Consider the following 26,738-nt stretch of genomic DNA (forward strand, 5'->3'; position numbering starts at 1 on the left):
TCAACCTTAGGCATAAGTATAAAATCCAACAATTTTGGTGTGGGAATGGGTGAAGCTAATTAAAGTCTCACGTAAGATGACTGCGTTGACAGGTGAAGATGCACCTATCTGGATGCGAGTGTTGAAGAAATAAATACCTCGCATGCTAGTGTTCAGTGGAGCAGAGCAAAAGATGTTGCTACCGAGAGCGCCGAGCAGAGCTTTGCCAAAATCTGAACCATGCAGTGCCATCTATCGGGACGACCAAAAACCGTTGGTATTATAGTTATCGCTAAGGTCACTTTTGAATGAAACCTTATCTTACCTTATCAAAATTAGAGCATAATTAAGAATTTTGGAGTGGAAGTGGCTGAACCTAATTAAAGTCCTGTATAAAATAACTGCGTTGGCAAGTGAAAATGTATCTAGGCAGTCGGTGTTGAAGAAATAAATACCCGGTACGGTAGTGTTCTGTGAAGTAGAGTGAAAGACATTACTATAGATGGAGCTGAGGGGAGCTCTGCAAATATTCGGACCATGTATTGCCACCTAGCGGCTCGACCATAAATCCGTAGGTTTCAAGGCTATCAAAAAGATTACATATCTACTAATGGAAATGGTTCCAAGTACCCTCTATGCGTCCGACTCTAGATCTTACCGAAAACATCAATCCACTATTTACCAAAAAGCCTACCGTTGTATATGTGTGCGTGTGTGTGTGTGCGACATCAATGTAAATTTTCATAAGGTATCTCAAAAATCCTCCGTAGCTATGCAAGATACACGTTTAGAATAAAACGCCCATAAAACGAGTAATAAAATATGTTTTATTAAAGCTCAACTAGCGTAAATAAATAAAAGAGGTTGATAATAAAAAAAGCATATACTAATAGGCAACCAATAGCGTTAACAATTGTTCATTATTATACAATTTTGACACACTATACAACGAATTTATACAGAAATGTACAGTGACTTACATTACACATTCAAATATATTTTCAAATGGATTTTTAGTGAAAAATCACATGCACGAATTAACGGGTATCTTTATTTTACATACATAACATGAATAACGTTTTTAATATCTAAGCCACATACAAGACTAGACACTTTTTACATTTACAGTGTAAAAAAGATTATTAAGATCTGAACAAAATATATAAAATAATATTAATAAGGCCAGATGCATACATGTAGTAAGTATTATTTATATTACATACTTTAATGTTATGTGGGTTAGCTGCGTTTGACCTCAATTGTAACACCACACAGCATATTTTTTTGATGAATAGGTATAATTTATTTCGTATATTATTGCGAAAAAAGCATTATGAGCCAATCAATTACCGTTATAAATCACAGAATGCAAAGAGTCAGAAAATAAATGATATATTGTTTAAAATGTAGTAATGTAGGTATCCTTAACTGAGTTATATCCTTATGACCAAATTATATTAGCACCAGTTTTGTAATGAAAGATAATGAATCAGAAATTGCTGTCCAATTATGCATCGGAAACAAATATTATATTAGCTGCCGTTATTGCGTCCTGTTACACATTTTTAGTAAAATTAATAAAATAGCTATATGCAGCAATGAGCAACTTTATGTAGTACCCAACCTGAGAAAATTTACAGTCGAAACGGAGGCGAATTTTGACGTTGAATACAAACAGATCAACTACTTATGACTCTTATCATCTTAAACAAAGATAGCTTACAGCGCTTTAACACCAGCGGATTTTATCGGACGCAAACGCTAGATTTTCTAAGCGCAAGAAATATCTGTCATGCGGTTTCAAGTGTCAACGTTTGTACAGGCAGTTGTCGCTGGTATATACGCTCCACCGAGAAAAACCGAGCGAAAAATCCGCTAGTGGGAAAGCGAACTTATGCAGAGAAGTCGATTCGATATTGAAAAATTTAACATTAGATAGCTGCTACCGCTAGTCTACTGGAAGTAATACGAGCTATCACAAGGCACTGATATCGTAAACTTTACTCGCGATTATTAACAATTAATTTATGATATTCGTTATTTGGTAGAAGTCTACACGATGAGTTTTTATTAGACTTCTAATTCTTGATGCCAAATTGTGATCTAGCTGCAATTAAAAAAACGGAATTATTGTATAAGTGAATTTTGAATATTTAAAGCCGATCTAAATATTCTATTACATAATTAGATCCAATTGTGACATTAGCAATACAGGTAATGTCATATTTCAGATAGAATATTGGAAACAGCCGTTAATAACCACTAATCTGGCATCAAGGATAAGCTGCCTGTAACAATAACTACTATTGAACAATTCTATTTGGCATTCAGTAATACATTATGTTTGATAACAGTCCAAAACGTGAATTTACATGATATTTATGGTTTTTTTTTCTATATTAAGCGGTTTACTTAATTTTGTAGCATATATTATGTAAATACAGCCAAAGATTTATTCATAGGACAATGTATTATGTCTAAACCGTTTAAAATACATATTATATTTTTTGATAGATGAGGTATAGGACTGGAAGTATGTACTAGATATACATATTTACATAGTTGAGTGGTTGTCAATGGCAAGGGAGATATAAAACGATGGTTACTATATTAACATGTAGTCACGACTAACAGATATAGACATCAAATATGTATAAAATGTATAAGATATTCGTGTACGTATAGCATTTTTATTGGCTTTAATTTATTTCAACAGGACTTTTTATTTAGTATATTATGCTATCTATAAATATTATTGAATTTTCGCTATTTATTACTCGGATTTTTCACATACATCATGAGCTTTTCCACATCAAGATAAGCTTTAAAACATGAACGATTTAGATCTTAAACTATCAAAAGTATAACTTAATTATAGACTACTTACGGTTATTTATGTTATTATTTGATATTATATAAACTTTAAGCTCAACAACACGTACATAATTATTTAGTGCCTCACGAGTTATTTATTCATAATTTATACAATAATTAAAACGGATATAGGGACGTTTCACACGGAATTTGAAAATGTTTGGCCAGACGACTTTGAGAATAAATTAACATAAATAATAATTTTATTACCAAAATATTATATCAATCTTGTAAAATTATAAATGGTGACAAAATATTATAAGAGGGAATAAATCAGCATTGGATTTAAAAAAATAGCATTTAGTCGGAATCCTGGTAATAAACGTTATTCTCAAATACATTTGTATTACACACAGAATATAACTTGTTCAAACATTTTCAAACTCCTGCAGTGTAATATACTATCGATATATTATTACAATAACATTACATTATTATGTATCATAATTTATATCACGTTTAGACGATGAGTCGCGTGAGGCTGAGATTTCTTACACAAAATATTATTTACTATATAACAGTGCGAGCAATTCGATAAAGGTGGATCCATACATTGCGACGCAAATGCTACGAACGGCAACGAACACAACGTGCTTTGTGGTGAAAAATTATACCAACATAAGCTTGTATCGGGGCATCGTTCGTGGTATACGCCTCGTAAAGTCTGGACACAGCTTAATATTTTCAGATACATTTTTTATGAAAAGAAAGATAGTTGAAAGACGCAGTGCATCAGATGATAACTTTGATACACGATATGAGAACAATCAGTGAAGGAGAAAAGCCAGATAACAAGACACACATAATGCAGTCATTTTTATTACTATGACGCATATACGTTACTCTGTTGTATCCATTACGTTTGTGAATTACATTTACTATCTGCGAAATCAGTAACCCGCTGTATATGTATTGTCATGTCAAACTAACGCAGTTGATTATATTATATTTTGGGATATACACGGGATTTCTATAATATCTTCAAACCTCGTTTAGAAAATTTTAATAATTACTCAACTTTTTACGCAATTTCTATAATGCAAGGGATATTAATATTGTGTAGCAAAGTTTAAATGACAAACTTACAAATTCAAGATCTATTCTTCAAACGAAATTAAAAATTCAGAAGGAAAAAATATTAATGAAAATAAGTGTCTCCTCTAATTTTAGAGTTTAGTTTCCCACATTATAAATTAACATGTGTTCGATATTATTTATGTATATATTCCATGTTAACATGCCGAATATTATTCTTGAATAATATTAATTTGGTTGCCGCAACGGCCTACATTAGAGAAACAAATCAAAACAAAGCATTATCTTATCACCGGCGATTTCTAGAGCAATCTTATTTATTTAGGTTACAAACAGTTCACCGGTACAATATATTGGTATTTTCATTTACTAATAGATTGGTTGAACAAACCCAAATTAATTACAAACAATTAATTCAGTAGATTCAGTTTTTGTTCTCCATAATTAATATAAAATTATAGATGCAATAATGTTGGATGAATACTATAGGAATATAGCCAGGATTGCTTTCAACCAATAAACTATTTCTCGACCAAATATTCACATATTTATAACAAAACCAGAAACAGCCAGTCCTGACTATTTCCTATAGATTTCTCACACTTTCATAAAGAATAGTAATCTAATATCACTTAGTGCCCTCACGACTGACTCACCGACTGTACTTGAGTGTTCGACTGATCAGCGACACGATCGCGCGACGCGACCGATGCGTGACCGACGACGACCGCTGTGACGTCAGCACAGCGCAGGCGCGTCGCGTTCATTGTAACCGCGCATACCTGGAAACAGCAAATAATATGATAACTATATTTGTGTGGATAGATAACAGTGGGTAAATAGGAGGATTCCTGCGTTTGGTTTCATACAAAGTTGCTTTGCTGTATTTCATAGAATATGGACTTTTCCAAGACGCTTCTTTGACGTTACTTACTGCGGTATAATAACCACAATGGTGTCCTTAAATCTTGTAAAGTATAGGAAAAACTGAATCATATTTTTCTGCGCATTATCCTCATAATTTGACAATCAAAATTAATTGAAAAAATTATGATCGCTTAGTCATAATTTATTTTATCCTGTACATTGAGATAATTACAATCGATAAGAAATAACTAGGTATATCAATTAGGTTATTTTAAAGAAACTATCTAACATAGTTTCCATTGAAGAAAATGTCCAAAAATGCTATTTTTCATTGACAATTAATACATGTGGCATTAATTTTATTTTACTTGTTATATGCGTAGTAATTTTAACATCAGCAATTAGGCGTTAGGGTCACAGTTCATTTACACTGTTATCAAGCTCAGATATAAACTGTCATTGCGGTTATAAAACCAGAGATAAGTGACCGTGGCACAACTCCGTGTGAGCGTTATACTTGTATAACTATAAAACTGATTTAATGGATATATGGCATGTGTTCATTCATAATTAAATAACACGTGGTTTACGTTTATGAAACTTTTCAGTTGTAAGCTTTCGAATTGGTTGCATAAATTCGGACAATTATTTGGTCTACATCTCTCTACATTATCTCTGGGATTTCAATGAACGTATCTACCAAGCATATTGCCACTTTTGTTTCAGTCGTAAGTCGTTCCCAATCTTAGAATTTTAAATTACTTGTTTGGTGCATTACTCTTCAAATTCTTAGGTCTAGTAAGCAAAATTACACATAGGTACTGTTTGTATAATGGCCTTTCCGTTACTAAACTACTACTACTAAACTAACATTCCTAGTTGCTGTTGAAGACAAATTAACCCAAGTTAGATAACTACTAAGTAATATTTATTATTTTATTGTTGAGGTACATTTCAGATGCACTGAGACTGAGATAAACTGTCAATCAACTTCTACTTTGTATCACTTACCTACCATTACAACATTGTTATTGCACAATTTATAACTTACCTATTACTGATTGAAATCCAATATAGCTATTTAAATTGATCTTTCTTTAGTTGAATTGGATCTACATGAATGCATAGGAGCTTTGGATATTAAACTAAGAATACCAATCCATCAAGGCTAGCATTCAAAAATATAAGCCAAACTCATTAAATTACTTTTAGATAAAGTAAACAACAACTATTTTTCTTCCAGGCATTCTATTTGCATATCATAAGATTGGCACACTCTCCTAACCGAATGAAGACCATAAAAATATGCATTACTGGTCTGGAACTTATATAATCTGTGAGTAGCTATGACGTCAAACTCTAGCAATAAAAACGGACCATCCTACATGAAAGTTAACCCATCATACGGAACGTTGAAATGATGGGGAGCGAATGAACCATGTCAATGAAAACATTACATTTTCTCTTACTTTTGAATGTGTCAGCAGTTATTTCGAGAGAAACAAGAATTTTCTAGTGGGTCGTGTTTGCAAATTCAAAGGAAGCATCAAATTTCAGGCGTTATATTCCCCAGCAGTTTTTGCTGATCTTCAAACTTTTCTTTAGAACCCTACCCCAAATAATAACCCGAATCTAAACATGGATACAACTGCTCTCTAATATATTGGAAAAATTGCACGACTCTATTTAGAATCAGAATATTCTGGAAAAGACTTTACACAGGCCAATGCCCAGCCCAACTAAGTCAGTAAGACCCTAGGACTAAGATGAAGTCGAGTCTCAAGCTGAAGTGCAAGAGCACGGTCATCCAGTTAGTCTTGTAAAGACCAACGCAGAATATTCTAGAATATAAATCCATACCTGCGCTGCCTCGGCCGCTACAACTGGAACAGGTCATCATGCGCCCGCTCCAGACGGCGCAGCGAGGTGTCGACGCGCCGGCCCTGGGTCAGCCCCACCGGTGGGGGCGGAAGCGGGGGCGGTATCACTTCGTTGTACGAAGTCGACGCCCCCATGGACGCCGACTGCCGGAGCCGAGCCGTCGGCCGGTGGCGGACGAAGCCGTCTTCCAGGTCTTTTACGAATCTGGAAATGATAGGTGTGACTATGAGTTTTAGAGTTGAGAGAAGGTAAATGTCAAATTAAGTCGGGTATCCAACTATGTTCAGGAACTATCTGTAATCCGCACGCCTGCAAGTGAGACGATACGCGATTATTCGCTTGGGACGTTTAGCGCGGACATTCATGTGGAACAGTTGCAAAAGCGCTTAGTTCTAGAGATTAGCGAACATAGCTGGCATTAAGTCACGTTGGATCGGAATAGGATTGCCTGTGCAAAATAAACCTATCTATGTTTTCGCAAAGGTTGACATCGTACAAAGAGAATGAAGTTGAAAATCAGAAATATAATCGCTTTTGGTGTACCGCAGATACATTCTTGGTTTTATCACCAGAACACAACCTTGGACCTTTGTTTATATAGAAATTGTGATAAACAGAACTCAGATATGACTGTAACATATTTAAAGAGCATTAAAACAATGTGACTCCGTCTTAATAAATATTTGATATGCATGTACGATGCCGAAACATCAACCGGTTGCATATTTTCATTGACAAATTCGAATTCGTTTATAAATAACTAAAATAGACATAAAGTCAGCAACCATGCCGAAGCAATCGGATTTACCACGTAGTACTAACTATGATGCATTGCAAACACATTTTATGTCCTGTAACCACATAATTTTGGCGAATAGCTGTACCTAACTGTTGCAACGGAAAATATATTTACTGCTGAAGCCCAAACTTAGCTCCAACGTCATCATTACTCATACATTTAAAAGGAGAGGAGATTAAAATTAAAATTGCAATTCACAAGAAAACAGGAATTCGGAAATGACGTGTAACTTGCAGTCATAATAACCAAGTATTCGTTATAAGCGGATTCTGGCAGCAGGCCAGGCAAGGCTGCAATGAATCCAAGAACCCTGAATCAATACCTGGGTTATGTACTCCATATATAAATGTAACTGCAAATGTAGAAAATACATTATATAGTTAGTATTTATTGGGATAGGTTAGTGTCACTGTGTATATGTGGTCATATACCCTCCATATATAATATACCTAAGTACCTGTTATAACTTATGGAATGCTAATAAAGAATTGAGTATCTATATACCTATATGAAGGTTCGTCTGGCCTCCTTGCAGCTAACAATTTGTATGATTTTTTTAATTTACGCCGTAGAATAAATCGATTGGTCTTTCTTTTTTCCTTGTGTAAATTACCTACTAAACTTTCAATAATGGATGGGTCGAACGATTAATTAGGTTTAATAAACAATATTTTCCTTAAAATTACTTTGATATTTTTCCCATTAAAGTGAAACCACAAGGTTTTTAATTCCAAAGGAAAAATACTTAGTTGAACTTGAAACGTCTGCATTAACATCGTCATAAGTAACATAAAATAACTTCGAACGGGATATTTCATCAATCATCATGAGCTCTGCCTTATTTACCCGTTATGCGATACCCATATAATCACGAAGGTCCGGTCATGAGACCAGCAGTAAACTAGCCCACACACAAAGAATTTTATTTTTAGCCACACTCGGCGGAATAAACCCGACTGCACAATTGACACTCACGACTTCCGATTGCAAGGCCAAAGCAAACCAAACTTTATTACTAACACGCAAGGTTAGATTTACGATGGGGCATTTGGTGGTGCGAATTTGAAGGGCACACTCGTTGGTTTAGTTATTAGTTTTTGTTATTTGTGTACCTATTGATAGCGCTGCAATAATGTCGAGTATCGAGCGGTACAGGTTGAAATACAGTTGCTACGGTATAGGGTTTTGTTTTCACAGAGTTTACTATACAATGGCGGGTGTAACACACATTTCACCTTTTCGGGGGTTTAGTGAGAAACATACAATTCATGTAAACCAGATTAGCAAAAACAATAAACAATAGGTACCTATATTTTATAAAACAACTTCTTCAAATACCCATAACGCATCGTCACGCTTCATTACTCCTAAGTCCTACCGCATTTCACTTCTGCGCACAATCCTTGAAAGTCCCCTTTACCTGATTACTTTCACTAATCAGCCTTTTAACTAAAAACCTAATCAAAGGAACCTAAATACCTATCTCATTCATGACTTTATCTTTGTAGTCATATCTGACATTTCCACCCACAACGTGCGACGCGGGAAGGCGAAGCGAAGAATCTGCATAATATCGTTTGCACGAGTGATTTTAATCAACTTAAGACCTAAAAGAGATGTTATCAAGATTTCAAGATATAAATTCGCTGTTGACTATGCAATACTATGTATTTCTCAACAGAATTTGATCCTCAGATGCAATCTATGAAAATGAATATAGTCAAATTCGTTGCAATAAAGAAATCTTTGCAGCACAATACCGAAGCTGGATTAAATAAAGAAATGATTTGAAGTCTGGTCAATCAGCGGAAAGAATTTCACTGCTAGAAAGCAGGACGCTAATGTTGAAATAAGAGCTGCAATGATAGAACTATCCACAGGTCTCGTGACAGAACTTCCCCACATTAATCCTTTTAATTCACTGTTTATCGTAACCATAAAACTCTTCTAAGAATCTAATCCCAAAGCCATAAACTCGGTAATCACCCGTCTAGAGCAAGGCACACATTCACTTGTCAAACAGTAACTTGGCCTTAGAGGTGACGTCATGTCTGAAGGGCTACAAGACTAAGAAGTGTATTTCCGTACACCCACGTTTTCGCTGAAACGCGCATTAGGTAACAATGTTACGAAGGCAGGTCTCTCGCAACTTATTGGGCAATGTTCCAACCCCGAGTAAAATATTTCGTAAAAGAAAAGTACTTTCCCGAGTGGAACACCCTCAAGAGCTGCAAATTGGAAAGTGAATGTTTATCTTTCATGAAGTTACTGCAGAGCTAGGAATTTTGTTTTTAATGAGGTTCTTAAAGACCAAATAGATACAGGACGAAGATTTTAATATGATATCTGATAGGTCGATATTAAAATCAAGATATAATTTATCAGATTTACATTCAAAAACATCTAAGATTACCTACTTTGTCTAACAAGGAAATCAAGTTTATGAACTTTGAATAAAATACGTTTCTCAGACCGGGGAACTCGAGCAAGCTACGGATGCAGTCATTTATACTAAGTACTATACAAGTTGCATTCGGACCCAGAGTCTACATTATACGGCCGAGCCCCCACATGATTTATGAAGATTGACCAGTCCTTCCTGCAGTTTACCAAGCAAAAGAAACTACAAAAGATAGTTTTGCAAAAGCAATAGCAAATATAAATTGTTAATGTCGGTCGGTAGTTTAACGGGTATCGGTCAACAACGTGTGTTTTGAAAATATTTGCTCACCAACCTCTGCCCGTTATCATAAGCTGTGCGATGTTTCAGGCTTTAAAGACCACATAAGGTACATCGGCACACTATTTTTTTATCTAATCGCCCATGTAATTTCTTGCGTATAAAATTTTTGAGTTCATTATTTTGAAATTATTCCAACGAGTAATCAGCATTTTCTCTCGCTCTATTCGCTCTTTCTTAGTGTTTATTATTCTGTACTCAGGTCTATCTGTTACACATTATAAACCGCAATGGCCAATATGATAGATATGCGCAACTTATTTATAAGTCCCGTCGCGCAAATAATGCCGACATTCAAAGTACCTGTGAATGTCAGTCAAATTGATCGTGTGGGGCAGACGAATTATGTTAGCATAGTTATCGATCTATCGCTGTTTGACTAGTTTAACTTGCGTTGTTTACTCCTCTGTTGAAGGTATTTTTGCCCCTGTGTTCTGTCTTTTCCATAATTTAGTTTTGCTCAAAATTTTTCACACGTAACATTATCTTGCATTTGTAATAAAACAGCGATCAACTTTGAATATACGTCCAACTCAATATTTATGATACCGCCTATAAATACTGTATCTATTTAAAAACGCAGTCATATAAATAATGTGGATCCTCCTACCGTTCTGAGAGCGTTAACACGCAATTTTATATCAACACAGCTCTATTGAAACTACAAATCGTAAATTATAGGACAATTAATCAAAAGTTTATCTGAGGGACGTCACAACATCCTCGACGTAAATGCGAAGAGTAATAACATCAGCCGTCCGCTGAACTAATAAGAGGATATTAACTGGAATGTGGGACAGGAAAACGTTTGCCTTCTGAAAACTGGCGAAGGAAACGGCTGGACGTTTGAGATAGGTGGCGAAATATTTAATTAAAACTCGGAATTGGGGGACAGACTGAGTGCTCTTGGTACTGGAGTAAAAATAATCTACAGCTTAGGTACTCATTATACATATGACTCTAAGGATACTATCTATTCATTTTGCAGAAATTATTTTATGTTCACTAAATGCCCGAGCCTAGTATCTCAGTCATCTGCAGTCAATGTTTTTCGAAGACGTAATTCAACTAGCGACAAGGCGTGTCTGAGACATCCCTCCTCGTAATATCCCAAGAGTAGCCAGCGTAATGTAACAGATAACGACACGACAGCTGTGTGCCGAGGCCATTGACTTCGGAAACCATATCACGAGATATCAACGGCCACTATGTATCAAACTAATAAATTCTAACGGGTCGTAGTCATACGACACATACGTTTCATAAATTGTTTCGTACAAGATCTTGTAAACTAGTGCGCGTATGATTGTTTCAAAACTACAATAAAACCTGTTAGATGAAATCGAAATCAATGACATTACGCGAAAGTTTATTAGGTCACTAACACAAATACACAAGTTTTTTTTTAAGTGGTTGTGGGATTGAAGATAAGCAACAAAAAAAAGTGGAGATTCGTCATGATCTTGCCTTAAATCATCAATTGAAAGGATCCTTTCTTTCAGTTAGCTCTCCACAAACAGCAAAGAAATAAATAGCCATTGAATACGTTGATAAACAAACACCACATGAAACGGAGATCGCGTCATATCATCGATTAGTTTACTCCATGTCATGCTTAGATCCCATTCGCACATACAAACACACGTCCGTCACCTCAAATTCTGGAAAGCAAATGATCCACCTTCGAAAACTGGCGAAAATCATCGAAAATGGGTTATTGTAACAAAGCGAATAACTTTTTGGCAGCCTAAAGTTTGCAGGGTAATGCAGGTCATACACGATCATTCCTAACGTCAAAACAGCTTAGTCGTGCCGATTTGCCGATAGAAAACCGATCGTGTATGACCAGCTTAAGATCAAATACTTGTGTCATTTATAGTTTAAGAGCCCTATAGTTAGCCGTGCATTAATGCACCTAATTTGTTGGCAAATGGTCGAAGTGATCAAGGGTGACGGTTTAAAAGATGCATGATTTGAAACGGTACCGTAAACAAATGTTCTGAGAATTTTAACGAGTTGCAACTAATGTTATTAAGACGTATATTTTCAGATTGTAATGATGATAAATATCTCAGTGCCAACAACTTTTCTGTATTAGCGATTCTCCAAAAAGTTAAAGATTTTACATCAAAATATGAATTTGTTGACAGAATGTTCGTATTAAACAGTGTCTATTACAAACTGACCTTCTAGTTACAAAATCTTGGAAACTCGATAAACACATACATTATACATATGTAGCATGATATCAAATAGCAAAGGGCAAGGTCAACTTAAGCTCGATAGGTTTCTCAACGGCTTTTATTTAAGTACCTAACTTTAAAATACAAAACTTATTCGGAATTCAAAACGAAAGGTGTTAGTAAGAATGCAGAATGCAGTTAGCATGCAGCTGATGCATTTGGCCGTGTAACTGCATCAGAAATGCACAATAAGGTCGCATGCATATGTGCATCATGTTATTTTATTAAATTAATAGTCTACAGTCTATAACCAGTTATTATAATAGAAACTGTTAATAATTATGCACAGACAAGATTCCGTTATACCTAAAAATAATATCCATCCATACTAATTAACTTTTGATTAAAAACTGCAATGAAGTTGCATTAACGCTGTTTTAATTATAATATGTAATTGCGCAGTATGTAGGTAAATCTTCAGCACCTCATTATTAGGCACACTACAGTTTGGTATAGGACCGGGTAACTAATAGCCCACCACGAATATTACTCATGGTACAGTCAGTAACAAAACGCTCTGACATAACTAAACATGTTAAACTATTTTATATCATTATATATTCAAAATATTTTTGTGTGACTCAATTTCAATAACCAGTCATCTCAGCGGTTAACCAGATGGTAACACAAGACAGGTGTGTCATTTAATTTAGTAGAATAATTTAATTTAAAAAAACCTGAATTTGCAACTGATAAATTAAGGGTTAAAAATAGATTAAATTATTTATTTTAATTCACGGATCTCTCTCAGCGTCCTAATGTTACACCATCAATGCTTAGGTTTTATCTAGCCATTATAATTATAGACATTCCATACATATTTTATAAAAGAAGTATTAAGTGCGTGCCTCCGAGCGGGTTGCCATTGTACGATTTTAATTATAACACGGTCAAGCAATGCTAAGAAATTCCTTATAAGCACGACAAAGGAAAAATATTATACCTATCATAATACCCATTTTCTGCAGTCACAAAACATTGTTTACCTAAAAATTATGCATTTCGCATACCGTGACTTATAAACACGAAATCATCGTCCGTTATATAGCATACGTAAACAATAAAGGAAGCAGCTGTCATGTGACTGCGCTCGCGCATAGAAAGTGTTGAGCGCGGGCGCTTAACCGCGACCTTGGTATGGTCGCGGAGAAAAAACTAATCAACAGTTTTTATGGGGACACCAGTTTTATACTTGCCTATGGCTTTAATGTGTTATATTGCGCATTCTTATGAATGATAATGGTATTAGAATTCTACCGGTCTTCTTTGAACAATGCAATGGCCTAGCCTACCTTTAAAAGAGTAGATAGAAATCATAGAGAGAATGTGCTATGCTTACTGCATTGAATGAAACCATTCTCTTTGTGTTACATAAATTAATATAGCTGGTATGAATCAGATGAAAACCTCTTCCTCTATTGATTTTCTATTTACTAATATGTTAGTTGGAGAGAATGCCCAAAAGAGCACTTTAAAAAAAAGGAGCTATAAATGATACAGAAATGAGCAACATGTAACACTGATCCAAATGTGTAGAGATTATCAAATTTCGGAAATAATGAAAAAAATATTAATTACCTTAACTACATTAGCTGCCTTTCATTTCATGAACAAATAACACTAAGCACTATAACAATTAGCATTGTGGTAAGAATAAAACAACATTAAAAATGTCAATGATCAAAGACAAAAGGCTAATGAATTTTATAATGACTGTAATAATTTACTAATCATAACATAATCTATTAATTAAGAACTTGCCCTCATAATACAGATGAACTATGCAACTACTATAACACCGGATGCCATGAATACATACATGCTATATTATTTTTAAAAATATGAAGTAGCCTGCGCAGAGCCTTTTTTTCAATATTATATTTTTATTAATTAATAGAATTATTACTAGAACAGTTTGTGCAGCGTTTATATTAAATGTTTTCTGACTATCAAATAATGAAAATTTAATGATATGAAAAGTGAATATTCATTTTCAGTTCACTTTTTTACTGAGGGATTTAAAAAATCAATTGAATTTAGTAGCTTAGTTTGTGTTTGTTGAATCAATAAATCACCACACCCTATGCTTGCATGGTTTTCAAAACAGCAGAATTTATAAATAAATGTTTACAATTATTTGCTATCTGTACAAATTATTTATGGAGAAAAATAAAAAAAAAGCTATACATTTTTGATTGATTTTGAGATTTGAATCAAACTTCATCCTGGACTGGGTTTTTCATAAGCCCATTCAAATATGTATTTCTTTATGCCGTATGTTACAAGCTATTTGCCTGAATATAAGTTTTTATTGCCAATTTACAATAAGGGTATGCAAGTGTGAATATACAGTATACTTTTTTAATTTCAGTGTTTTGCTATGTGCCAGACACAATAAACAAAATAAGCATTGAATAAAGAAAATGAACATAAACAATCCTACTTATAGAAATGCAGTGAGAAAACTTAACGAGATCCATTTGTAGTAGAACAAAATATATTTTATGGTGCTGTAATCATGTGCATTCAATGCAGTTTAGTTATAATTAATGTTTCATGATATTATTATATTCTTAAGGAAAAAATGTTTGTAATGGATAAACTCAAACAATATTGGATCAATTTAACAAACTCTTTCACCATTAGAAAGCTACACTATCTGGGAGTAACAAAGGCTATTTTTTATCCTGGTATGGGCGTCCCACAAGATGCAAGTGACCACAGAACGGCTAGTATGATATACATAGCAATTTCGTTTAACACAAATAATTGCTTCGTGTGTTTAATTGTAACTTTGGAAAATGATGCAATAATTTTATTGTTTTTTGTCAATTAGCTAAGACTGTAAAATATGCTTACCTATTCCTTTCCTTAAAGAGCTAATCAAAATTATGAAAATGTAAACATTTATCAGACAGACAATGCTTACTAATGCTTTCCTAACAACTTTTATTTGAATATGGAAGGAGACACACTGCATCAACCCCAAATAAAATTGGAATAAGTAGCATGATGATGATAAAAAAATATCTTGTACTCACTCGCTAGTTTCCTTAGTCTTCTCTACATGTTTCTTGATATCCGCGAGGGAGGAGTCCAGTCTGTTGAGGAACTCGTCAAAGCTCTTCTTCTCGTCTGGGCTGCCAGGGGAGAAGTCCCCGGTGGGCATGCCAGCAATCGACGCCCGGTGATTCGGCGGGGGCAGCTCCGTCACCCGCTCACCGTTCTCATAGAAAGGAGAATCTTTGGTGACGGGAATCAATAAATACTCCCGCAAAAACAAACTGTCCGTAGCGAATAGACGATTCGCCCGCCTAATTTTCTCCATCTACGACAAGCAAACGAAGCATTTATCACTCTGTCCATTGAAAATCCCAGGACTTGAATGAGATAATAACACTTTTATTGCGATGTTAGTACACTTACGGTAACACCATATTTGAGGGCAAGCCCTTGCAAAGTATCGCCTTTCGCCATCACATGCTTGATGTATTCTTCGTTCCTTTTCATGTGATTGCAAGTACTTCCATATTTTTTAAGAGGGCGAGCCGAATCTCTAATAGAAACTCTTTCATCGAAAAGACGTTCCTCCTCCATTTTTGACGTGTGTAAATGACAGCGTCGGATAGACTGAAGTTAGTTGCAAAACAGGTGCGATGACCTTTCGTTTTGATAGTCAAAAGAAGTAGTGCAATGTTTTTTGGAAATTATTTTCGCGTTCCGTAATATTAATTTTTATGCTGTACAAAACTTCACATTTTTCTACACTATTTAGTAGCTTTGAACTTGATTATTTTTCACTTTAAAATTAAGTGCATATAATCGGCACGTTTAAGTGCCATCTTTCTGAAATGTACAACACTATCAAGTAAAGTTTTGCTACTGGATAAAGATGGCGCTGTTCCCTCAATATAAACGCTAGGTACGATAGATGGCGCTGTATCAGTACTTTTGATTCAACAATTCGGCTCTGCCCGGGCCACATGTGAACAACCAATCATAAATCCGGAATCTTTAGTTCATTCAATTCAAGACGAGACCCAGTCATTCTATTTATTCATATCATTCATTCATTCAGTCTCACGGTGCAACTCGACGGGAGTGGTGTTGTGTTATGTGATTCAGAATTAATGAAATTTAAAAATTGTTATGAACAGGAAACATTTTCGTTTATAGTGTTTTGACTTACACATTTAATTTTGTCGCATTGACTGAAGACTCATAAAAATATTAATTGCCTATTTAGATTGAGTTCATAAGCATTTATTTGATTTTATTTATGGTTTGTGTACATACATGTGATCGATAAAAAAATCGCGACATTTCTTCGAAAAAAGGGTATGTATGAATGAAAATGTTATCTTTTGCACTTATAATGAATTAACACTGTTGTATTTTGTCGTTCAGTTGGTGGATTGGTTGTTTTCCCCTGTCGGGCGCACACCGCCCCATCGCGAAAAATATATTATTGCGAGGGTTGGCCGTGCGCGCTCCGTACTGGATTATTTTATTACTGGTGGGGCTCAGCTTTTTAATTATTGTTAAATGTTATGGAGACAGTTAACTGCTTTATTGACAGTTTGTATTCCTATACTTTACCCAGATACCCACACCTTAAGTAAATTATTTAATGTACCCGGGATATATTACCCCTTACTGCTGTACCAGTTGGTTTTATAAATCACCTAAAAATCCTTCCTGCATAGTTTCAATCCTGAATTTGCAGCGGTTGAACTTTAATAATGTTGGAAGTGATAGATAACGCTGATAGCCTGACAGGGACAGGACACTGAATCTATTTTTAAAGCAATCTTACCATTGCGGGCTACCTATCTCTCAAATGCTATGAATTATACGTTTGTTATTTGTCGATGTAATAATTAGCAGGGTTCTTGCTGTGAGTCTCGTTGTTATAAAGGACCTTGCATAAAGTGAACATCGGATTTCCCCATCGCGCATCGGTGGTATTGACGTATTTGACAAAGTATGTTATTTTCCATTGTATAACAAAAAACTACCTATCTGACTACCTGCTCTAATTCTCTAAACCGCCCAAAAAGGTCATGACCCCAACACTTATGCACCCTTGCACCAATAACATAAATATCAAATTCCGAACAGTTGACTCACGGGCTAACATCCCTCTGGCCTTTGAGGCGTGTTATTATAAAATGCATTGTGAAAGAAAAAAAAAATGCGCGTGAGTTTGTGAGTCAGTGTTGTTACGGAACCAGTTCGAAATGAGTAAATCTCTCAAGATCAGTGTCATTATCATTGTGAGTCATCGCGTTAGTATCCGACCTCCAAGGGAACTCCTATCTATAATCTCTGTGGATTAGTAGGTAAATGAGCCATGACTAGGATTACTTAAATGATATGGCATGCAGGCCATTGCATGCTAATTGTGAACGTAAATAGGTAAATGGAGTTTAACTATGCTCTTATTTGTTAAGAGGTATGTACAATGAAGATCAATAATCTCTACTGTCAAGTAGGATTAACTACATAATACGCACAGGCACGTATTTACCTAGTTACTTAGGAGCACACCGATTAATATAGGTATCCGATCAGGTGCATTACAACGACAATTAATAATAATACTTGTTAGCTGGCTCATGTTTGCACCTTGTCCTCAACAGCTGACTAGCTAACAAGCTTACCCACCAACATCATATTTCATCGGTCTTTACCGCCGTAATACAACACTCGCTCATTATTAAAACCCTGACGGGTTACTACTAAGAAACTGCTTTGTATATAAGCTCATAAAACCAGCTACTGTTGCGTATAGTCCTAAATAATTTAACCAACAAAGCGTCACACTAGTATAACTGTTTAAAAACTTTAAAATGCCGTTAGGTGACTAGTGACGATTGTTCGAAAAGTTTTTTTGAATCATCAATGATCATTAGAAAACCCTATTCACAAAGTTTTACAATCTATCTACATTTAACCCTACAATGGCTGGATCTGTCATTAGTGCACCCGAAACAACAAAATGTTTCAACCAAATGCGTGTCATGTGTCCTTAAAAAAAACTGTGTCGATGACGTCATGGCACCGGTACTGCGTGTACGCTGATGATGCGTCAGACCATTCACGGATCTTTCGCTGGGTTTCCGAGAAAGATATGTCTGAATGGACGAAGTGTTATGTTACAACATCGATGAAGACAGTATGATATTATTAGTAAGAATATGTATGTAATTATTAAACCACATGAGTACTAGAAGTAACTACCTACCTACCTTTAACAGAAATAGGTAGGTAATTAAACTAAATTGTCAGTTAGAAGACGAAATATCCTATTGAAATGAAATGAACCTACCTATATGTCAGTGTATTATAATAAAAATGTAGTATAGATCTGTACGGCTACAAATAAATAAATACCACATGCACTAGCACTGTAAAAATAGCAAAAAAAATGTACAACTTGACTGCAGTTTGAAAATAAGTAACCAGAGAGAAGTTGGAAACTTATTATTCGAAATGGCTACAAACTTCAATGAGCAAACTATAACTTCAATGAAAGGACTTGATGAAACTCATCTTGTTGGCAATCTAACTTGGAACTCTTACAAATATACTTAGTAACTAAATACTTGGAAAAAGCCAGAATGTCGATAGAAATTAGGTATGTTGGCAAGAAAGAATACAGGGGCACAAATATTTGTACATATTTCGATGGATCGCCACCTTCAGAATTCTCAACCATTTCTCAAAGACTTTTGTTCAGACTGTATCTGAATAAACCGGTAACCTAACATGAAAGCAATCTATGGCAAATCTCCTATATTCTCTTGGCAAAATAGGGGGTGAGATTACACAGCAAATTCTAAGATTGGTGGAATTGCAAACTTACTTTTGCGTTAATTAATTATCCCTAACCCATTATAAATCACGCTTGCGGTGTGCGTACATTGTCTTGTAAATAGACACCACCTGCCGTGCATTAAAGTGTATGTGAATCCATCAATCAATAGTCAATTTCACGTAAGCTTAGCTGGCATCGCGCTCGGCGTATTGTAATACGCAACGGTTGATTACACCCAACGCGGTTTGTAGGTTTATAGCGTGCAAAGCATCGATGCTGATAACTTACGCATTAAAAGCTCTTTTTATTATAAACATACTTCCTCGACCAGAAAATAACGTTACAATGTAAAGAGCTAAGCCCCACCTCTGAAATGCAGATACACACATTTCCAAAGATACGCGTAGGTAGGCATTGATGGTTGAAGTGTCAATGTATTGTAATTTAGTCGTCTTTGTTTGCGAACAAATGCTAAGAAAGTGCGAAGTAAGAGAAAGTCAAACTGGAGAAAAAGATCGACAAGTCAAACTTTACGCAGAAGTAACCCTTATCAATCTTCTCGTCGAACTAAAACTTGCAGTTTATGAAACTTTCATGGAACTTCTGATACAGAAGGCGAGTTATATTATACAACATTTCATACTATGTTCCTCTTGGGAGAGTGGAGCCGGGTAGACGCCTTTATAAATAGGTGCAAGTTTTCGTCGCGTTAAGTAAAACATGGTAAATGAAAAACAAACATGTACCTCCTCAACAAAGGGCTGTGTGAAGAAAAATAAACTTATTTTAAAAGCATTTTAATGTATCGTGTGTTTGAACTTGTGACGTCATAATTACAGGGAGCAATGGAAATAAACAATTCCTAATGAACCACTTATTATCACAATAATCGTTTAACACGGTTATTTTTTATTCAACACACAAAAGTGGTCATTACAACTTACACGGCAGATAAATCGTAATTACCAGTCTAATGGCTATGGTATAGGAAAAAATATGTTTAGTTTTTGTACCCATTTCTGAAGCTCCTGTTTGGTCAGAATTCCTTTATAATAATCTCAGCAGATTTTCGCCACTGACTCAAATAATATTTGACTCCAACCCAAAGCAAATAACCAATCGTTTCTATTTTTCGCGGCGCTGTTAATTAAAACTCTGTCTTTACAAGACCTTCCAAGACAAAATTAAAACAAAAAGTCTTCTGCTGCAAAATTATAGTGCAAAATTACGCGCTTGGATGGTTAAAAGAAATTACATTGATTCGAGCGATACTGTGTAATTATTTCTTTAAAGGTTAACACAAACTGGTGAAAGATCATAAAACCGTTACTTCTAAGGGTACTCAAGTAACCCGCGGCTGTTAACGTCTTTGGGCCAGGGTCCACCACGAGTCGACCATAATCTTGACTAATGTAACAAATGCGAAAGTCTTGTTAGTATGTTATTCAATAGCGTAGCAAAGTAAGGAAAGCTGCTGAGAAACCTTAAAGGCTACCTAAGTCTGTAGTGCAAAACACATTGTATTTGTTTCCTTCTTGCTTTTTGTTATTGTAATGGTTCTGCAGTTAGTTTGCTAGAGAGCTGAGGTCTAGCTCTACACTGACTACAGGTAGGACTACATGTATGGTAAGAATAACCGGAACACCACCCAAATCACCAGATCACAGAACGTCGACTTCTGCAAATAAAACTGGCCACCGACCCACTCTGAACTTCTTTATGTATACTAATCGGTGTTTAAGCTAAAATGACGACCATTTAGTAAGCTTTGACCCAGTATTTTAAACCAACTTCAAATAGATCTCCATAATTCACTCTCATTGCTATCTTCAATGACATTTGAAAAACAATGCAGGCGGCTCCACGAGTGTGGCCAGTGTATAATGCTGGAGCGTCTTACAAAATGGTTGTCAGTAAGATAAAATCGCGGTGTTGTGCCCATAATAGGCATGAGACTGGAAGTGGACACGACGGTGACCCGACCCGGGGCACTTGCCCTCACTATCACGACGTGGAAGTGACTTTATGTCACATCTTATTGTGTACTTTGTCTTATTACCTTTTCATTATGAGATCCTTCTTAGGATGGAATGGCGGTGCAGTCTGAGCGTTGACTAGTGTTTTCTACGGTATCATTATTTTAAGCTTTTGACTGGTTGTCTTGCAGACGAAGATTGATAAATGAATACCGTATATAGGGTATAATATTACTGCGTTAATCGATTTAACTGTACTGGTACATTTTAGAAAAGGGCATTCATGTCGCTTTATCTAAGGATCTTCGCCAGCCTACAGATCTTCAATTTGGTATCGCGTGTAACAAGAAGTAGTGTACATCGTTAGTACCGTGTTTAAAATTAAATTACCTTTATTACTTGCAGGCTTATGTTTGTATCATGCTTCATTAACCTCCTCATATTCATTCTGAGGGATGTTTTTCAAGTAAATTCCTTATTACAAAGAAACATTTAATTCAGTCATCAATCTTGGTGAAGCAGTAACTTACAACGGTTAGACAGAAAAAATACTGTTACAACCATAAATCTTATAATCCTCCCTGATGATTATATCATAAATAGCAGTCTATGCGATTTATTACAAAAGAATTTAGAAATTAACAAAGCTATAAAGTATTTTCAAAGCTTTTTCAGTCCCGTTGAGATGTGCAATTTCTTTATTAAGAAGAAAAGTGGTAACTGTATGAGTTTTATGACGTGTATTAAGTACAGCTTACCTATTCTTTGGAAACAGTAATACTTTATTGCGGCTTGAAAGATTAAGCTAAACGGATAAACTTGGATGTTACGGCTTACCTACTTGTCAAAACATAAATGTCTAAAGTTTCATTAACGCTTATTGTAAATTTTATCACCTTTTGAATTCGGCTGTAGCAACAGTAATTTACCAGTAGGCAGTCGTAACAATATAATGACGGGACAGATGTACGGATCCAGCGTCTCACAACAGGTGTGCACGCGCCTTAATTTTTTTTTGTAACTCCGTTATGCACCGTCTCGCTCCTCCATGATAACTTGTAAAGAAAGAGAGGCGACGCTTGTTATCGAACAAATGAAATACCTATGTACCAAAAAATAAAACAAATTCCAGTCATATTTAATATCAGCTTGATATATTGTATATTTGTAATGATAACTGTGCCATTGGAGAGATAACGATCGAAAATGTTGCAGAGCTTTAAGAAAAAGCTTTATCATTCTGCTGTTAATATTAATTGAAACAGTCCGTCCATTGAAATTGCAAAAAGCTACGTAGGTAGTTCATTTCCAAATTGCCGTACCAAAAACAACATTTACAAATAAAGGCTATTAATTAACACAACCTGCAAAAGTACCGCATTCAATATGTCTGATTAAAATTTATTTGATAAAGTGCAAACCACATTTCGAGTCACATCATAATTACAGCAGGCAGCATGTTTGAAATATTTGCGCCGCATCTCAAAAACCATCGGAACCTGTTCTGGAACCAAAAAAGTCTGTAAATTATATCGATATGATCGTCCATCGATACCACGCGGGCCTCTGCGTGCGCTGGCTCCCTGCGTCGGCAGCTGTGACAGATTTTGTATTTTTTGCACGCATACACCAGACATCGATTTGCAATTTTCGTGCAAGTGGTTCCGACCTTTAAGGCCAGGTAGACCAAGCAAAGTAGGCATTTAACGCTACGAATCTTTGCGCGACGTGAGCCGCGCGCTTACATCGCGAGTGTGAACTTAGATGAACCCAACGCCGAGCGGCGAAGTGTCACAGTACAGATAATCGGGTCGTTTATGCAGTAGGTCAACTTATTTCATTAATTTGTTATAAAAAATAATAAACTAGTCGAGTTGATCCATTATTCTTGATTTATTACATACGTAGTAATCTTAAAGGCCGAAAATGAATTAGAATAGGTTTTGTACATACATTTTATTCAATCATTCGACATTTTAGTTTATTATAGTGTATCTCACGCGCTTCAGTTGTGGTTATCGAGTGTAAAAACACGGTGTGAATGTGTGCGTGAAGGCAAGTGGTGTCAGTACATAACATTTCTTAGTATGGTGTGTTTATGGTTGAGTGAAAAACACTTGTTACAAAAAAAATCAAACGACATAAAATATAAACACTGCAAATTGTAAAATAGTAATTTCGGAAGTCGATGTTTTTAGTTCTGTTTTACCTTCTTAGACACAGAAATTATTACTTTGCTCTTTGTCGTGTTTTTATTTCTATGTCAGTTTTCAACAAGATCAACAAATCAACAGGATCAAGTGTCACAAGAGAGTTGTCGGTGTTATCAACTTCACTTGGACAGGCGCTTGCCATTGTTTCTTGGTGTCTGAAAAAAGACCATTCTATTACGATTTCTGAAGCAATAAATAAAATTAGTTCAAATTCTGCACTCAAATGCATTTATAAAATAATAAATTTATCCATAGATTACATCCATAGACTTGTAGGATAGGTACACAAAATAAATATAATAATATACCTACATAAGTACAAAAGGAGGTCTTTACAACGTGCGATATACACACGCACACATTGAACTCAAAATAACAAACAAACTATCTCATACAAATGCCCGTCGTCTCGTGAGTAATTGTACGAAGATGTTTGTGTAGATGCCTTTTCGTTTGGAGTTGGTACCATTTTGCCTTGCGATAGGTATACCTACTAGATACTTACATATTTTTTTTTGTCACGTACATTCCTCTGAGTCGTGTTTTTGATGCACTGCAACAATAAAGAAATGTTCATGAAAACGTTATCCAGTTATTCTACTGTTATGGTTCTACTATGTAATATCTGGGTATTGGTGAAATAAAATTTCTGTCCTTGATACTTCAATGTCGGTGTCGGTAGGTACCTACATATGTTTGCAGAAAGGAACAGAGATCCCTCATTTCCTACTAATATTATAAATGTAAAAGTGTGTATTTTTGCATCTACCTACCTATGTTTGTAAATATGAATGTATGTTTTGTTTTCATGGCTAAACGGCTGTTTTTGATAAAAAACGACAGTTCACTGTTTATTGTTGTATGAAAACAACCGTCCACTGAAAAATGATTACATATAATACGACTTTTTTTGTTGTTCCATTATTACTTTTTCTTTTGTTGCACAACGCGTGCACATTTATCTACCTTGTGTGTGACGCGCGTATCTCAAGAAAACGGCAGCCGCGCTCGCAGTTTTGAGTTGTTTTGAGACAGCGCGTCTGTGAACACGCACACATAGACACCTATGTCTGCGTGACTCGAACGCGCTTTGTGTGTAGATTGACTTCTGTACCTATGTATTTTGTGGCGCGGCGGCGTGCGCTGCACTTCTATTGTTATTACGATAGTACAGATCTACCTAGGTATCTAATTCTAAATAGAGGTAAGAAGCGCACTCTTATTGCTATTTCTTAGAAATGATGGACAGGTTTTGAAAGTAAAGGTAAATAAATCAAAAGACGAATAAGTATTTAGATAATATTAGTAGGTACCTACGTGAATAAATAAAATTGTAAACAAACTTACCTGATTTCTCGTCTAACCTTCCGGACTTTGCACCTGGCTACTTTCTTGTGTTTATTTTTATTTCCCATACTTCTGTGCACTAACAAAAACGAATAGATAGCCGCGCGCTTGAAAAAGGGACACAGGTCTCACCTCGACAAGGCCTAGCGGGCGACTGAAGTGACGAACGCGAGCCGCTGTGTTATATAATATTTTATTATTAAAATAATTAACCTATTTTGCAAAATGTAATCACAAATAAATTTTCTCTACGTTATTAGCTTTTTTTAGATATGGTTTTTAGTAGTAAAACATTTATAAGCTTTGAGTAAAACAAGAAAAAAATGTCGATTAAGTCTATTTTTCGGCTTTTTTTTTGATCGAGTGAAGTTTTCGATATCGTGTTTTGAACCACAAATTGTCAAAGTACATAGAGTGAACTAGAACAAGTTTTTTTATTTTATTTAAAAAACCACGTATTCTTTGTTTATTATTAAATCAAAGTGACGTAAAATTGGGAATACCTGGCCTTAATGTTCCTACCTGCTGGGTACGAAATATTTTAGTACGCATCTGCATTAAGTGAGAAATAATTTAAGATTTACTGCATAATTGAAATCGTAATAACCGCTGCTACACTGATGATTAAAATAGTTTGCAAGGTTTTTGAAGAAACGCATTTAAACATTATGCATTAATTGAAGAAGCAGTCACATATTTCTTCTGCAAAATCTCGTGCACAAACGTTCTGAAACTGAGATCCTGAAGTGAACTCGGTCACATGTGCCGCCATGTAAACATCTGGTTTGCGTCGTCAATGCCAAGTTTCCTATAACTCCAGTCTTGGTAGGACATCAAAGGACATCTAATGCTGCAGAGAGCGACGCATTTAATGGCTTTCGGCCAGAAACGCGACGAACTTACAAATCGCGTTTAATGTGGCAGACTGTTCAAGACAGCAGAGGTCAATTGTTGAATATTCAGCAGGCAGTTTAAATTAAGCTTTGGTTTAATGCTGTTAGGTAAAAGTTACAGGTGTCTGTTTGAGGAAAAGAAAGGTACTTCGACGGAATTGTTCCCCCGAGATTTTAACGCCACTGCGGAGATTTTTATCTTCTCTCAGCTTTAAATTCGTATCTTGTTTGATAAAGTAAAATATTTTAGTGTTCCAAATACTTACTAGCAATCTTTCATGTGTGAACTGCTAACAGCTTCGCATCCGATCACAGCGTATTAATTTGTCAGCAATTTTCGAACGTCAATAATTGCTGAAAATCTACTGCACAATTATGGCTTGATGTGATAATTCCCTCCAACTGTAACTAAAAGAAACATTCTCCGAGACCAATTACAAGCTATTACCTAACGTTGCCATGAATAAATAAGTCTAACGATTGTGATCAAGCGTGTCTGACTTTCTCGTAATCTGATGGTGGATAATGTCCGGTTATGAGCGTAGCATCAATCATCCACGACAGGGATGGAAATTGCCGCATAATAGGCCTCTACTTTAGCATGACCTTCGCAGACCTTCTTTTATCAAGAAACATGGCAATCATGGATATTTTTTCTTCTTTTTCGTACCTAAGTGCCTGTCTAGCTGAAGCTTTATTCACATACAATAAAGTTGTTTCGGAAAAAGAAACTCCAATTTGGTGACACTTGAGGAAAGACTTTTCGACCAAGTTTGGACAACTATTAGTTACAATTTCCCTTCTCCATTCAGTGTTGTATCTGTAGCTGTACTGTAACTGTAGGAAAACTAACATTTATTATTAACGTATTCCTAAGTCCAGTAGGTAAGTGTTATTCGAAATAGTGGCTCGCTTTTGTGGACTAATCGGATTACTTAAATGTGGCAATTAGCGACGTAAGTATTGCAAGTGCATTTCGCCAGAAAATCTTTTGAAAGCCGCTGACCAGATTTAAGTCCTAGCAAATTGGCAAACCTTAAACTCTCGAGACAAAATCAATAATGATAAAGT

At 35.5% G+C, this 26,738-nt stretch overlaps 2 protein-coding genes and 1 long non-coding RNA gene across 4 annotated transcripts in view; 1 reads left to right on the forward strand and 2 right to left on the reverse strand.

Annotated features, from left to right (window-relative positions):
- Positions 1 to 783: 783 nt before the first annotated feature.
- Red (red Malpighian tubules) lies at positions 784 to 16,062 on the reverse strand. The gene is made up of 4 exons (XM_021334888.3): positions 15,845 to 16,062; positions 15,460 to 15,746; positions 6,616 to 6,840; positions 784 to 4,670 (listed from the first exon to the last, which is right to left on the reverse strand). The coding sequence occupies exons 1-3, from the start codon at positions 16,013 to 16,015 to the stop codon at positions 6,633 to 6,635; spliced, it is 666 nt and encodes a 221-aa protein (XP_021190563.1). The 5' UTR covers positions 16,016 to 16,062; the 3' UTR covers positions 784 to 4,670; positions 6,616 to 6,632.
- A 414-nt stretch (positions 16,063 to 16,476) lies between these two features.
- The window catches only part of LOC110376435 (myosin-I heavy chain), a 71,729-nt gene continuing 61,467 nt past the window's right edge, over positions 16,477 to 26,738 (forward strand). For both annotated transcript variants that reach the window (XM_064039652.1, XM_064039653.1), the window contains exon 1: positions 16,477 to 16,756. The gene's annotated coding sequence lies outside the window, so the exon portion shown is untranslated. The remainder of the gene's footprint in view (positions 16,757 to 26,738) is intronic.
- Positions 23,016 to 25,274, reverse strand: LOC110371421 (uncharacterized). Its single transcript, XR_010277494.1, has 3 exons — positions 24,775 to 25,274; positions 23,933 to 23,980; positions 23,016 to 23,582 (listed from the first exon to the last, which is right to left on the reverse strand). It is a non-coding gene; the product is annotated as an uncharacterized LOC110371421 (long non-coding RNA).

Source organism: Helicoverpa armigera, chromosome 20 (genome assembly GCF_030705265.1).
Source record: "Helicoverpa armigera isolate CAAS_96S chromosome 20, ASM3070526v1, whole genome shotgun sequence".
Classification (NCBI taxonomy): Eukaryota; Metazoa; Arthropoda; class Insecta; order Lepidoptera; family Noctuidae; genus Helicoverpa; species Helicoverpa armigera.

Excerpts from the sequence above, each read along its gene's own strand:
- Red (XM_021334888.3), bottom strand. The coding sequence starts at position 16,015 with ATGGAGGAGGAACGTCTTTTCGATGAAAGAGTTTCTATTAGAGATTCG. Across the intron at positions 15,747-15,844 it reads CCCTCAAATATGGTGTTACC|ATGGAGAAAATTAGGCGGGC; the intron begins GTAAGTGTACTA and ends TGCTTGTCGTAG. Across the intron at positions 6,841-15,459 it reads AAGACTAAGGAAACTAGCGA|ATTCGTAAAAGACCTGGAAG; the intron begins GTGAGTACAAGA and ends TATCATTTCCAG.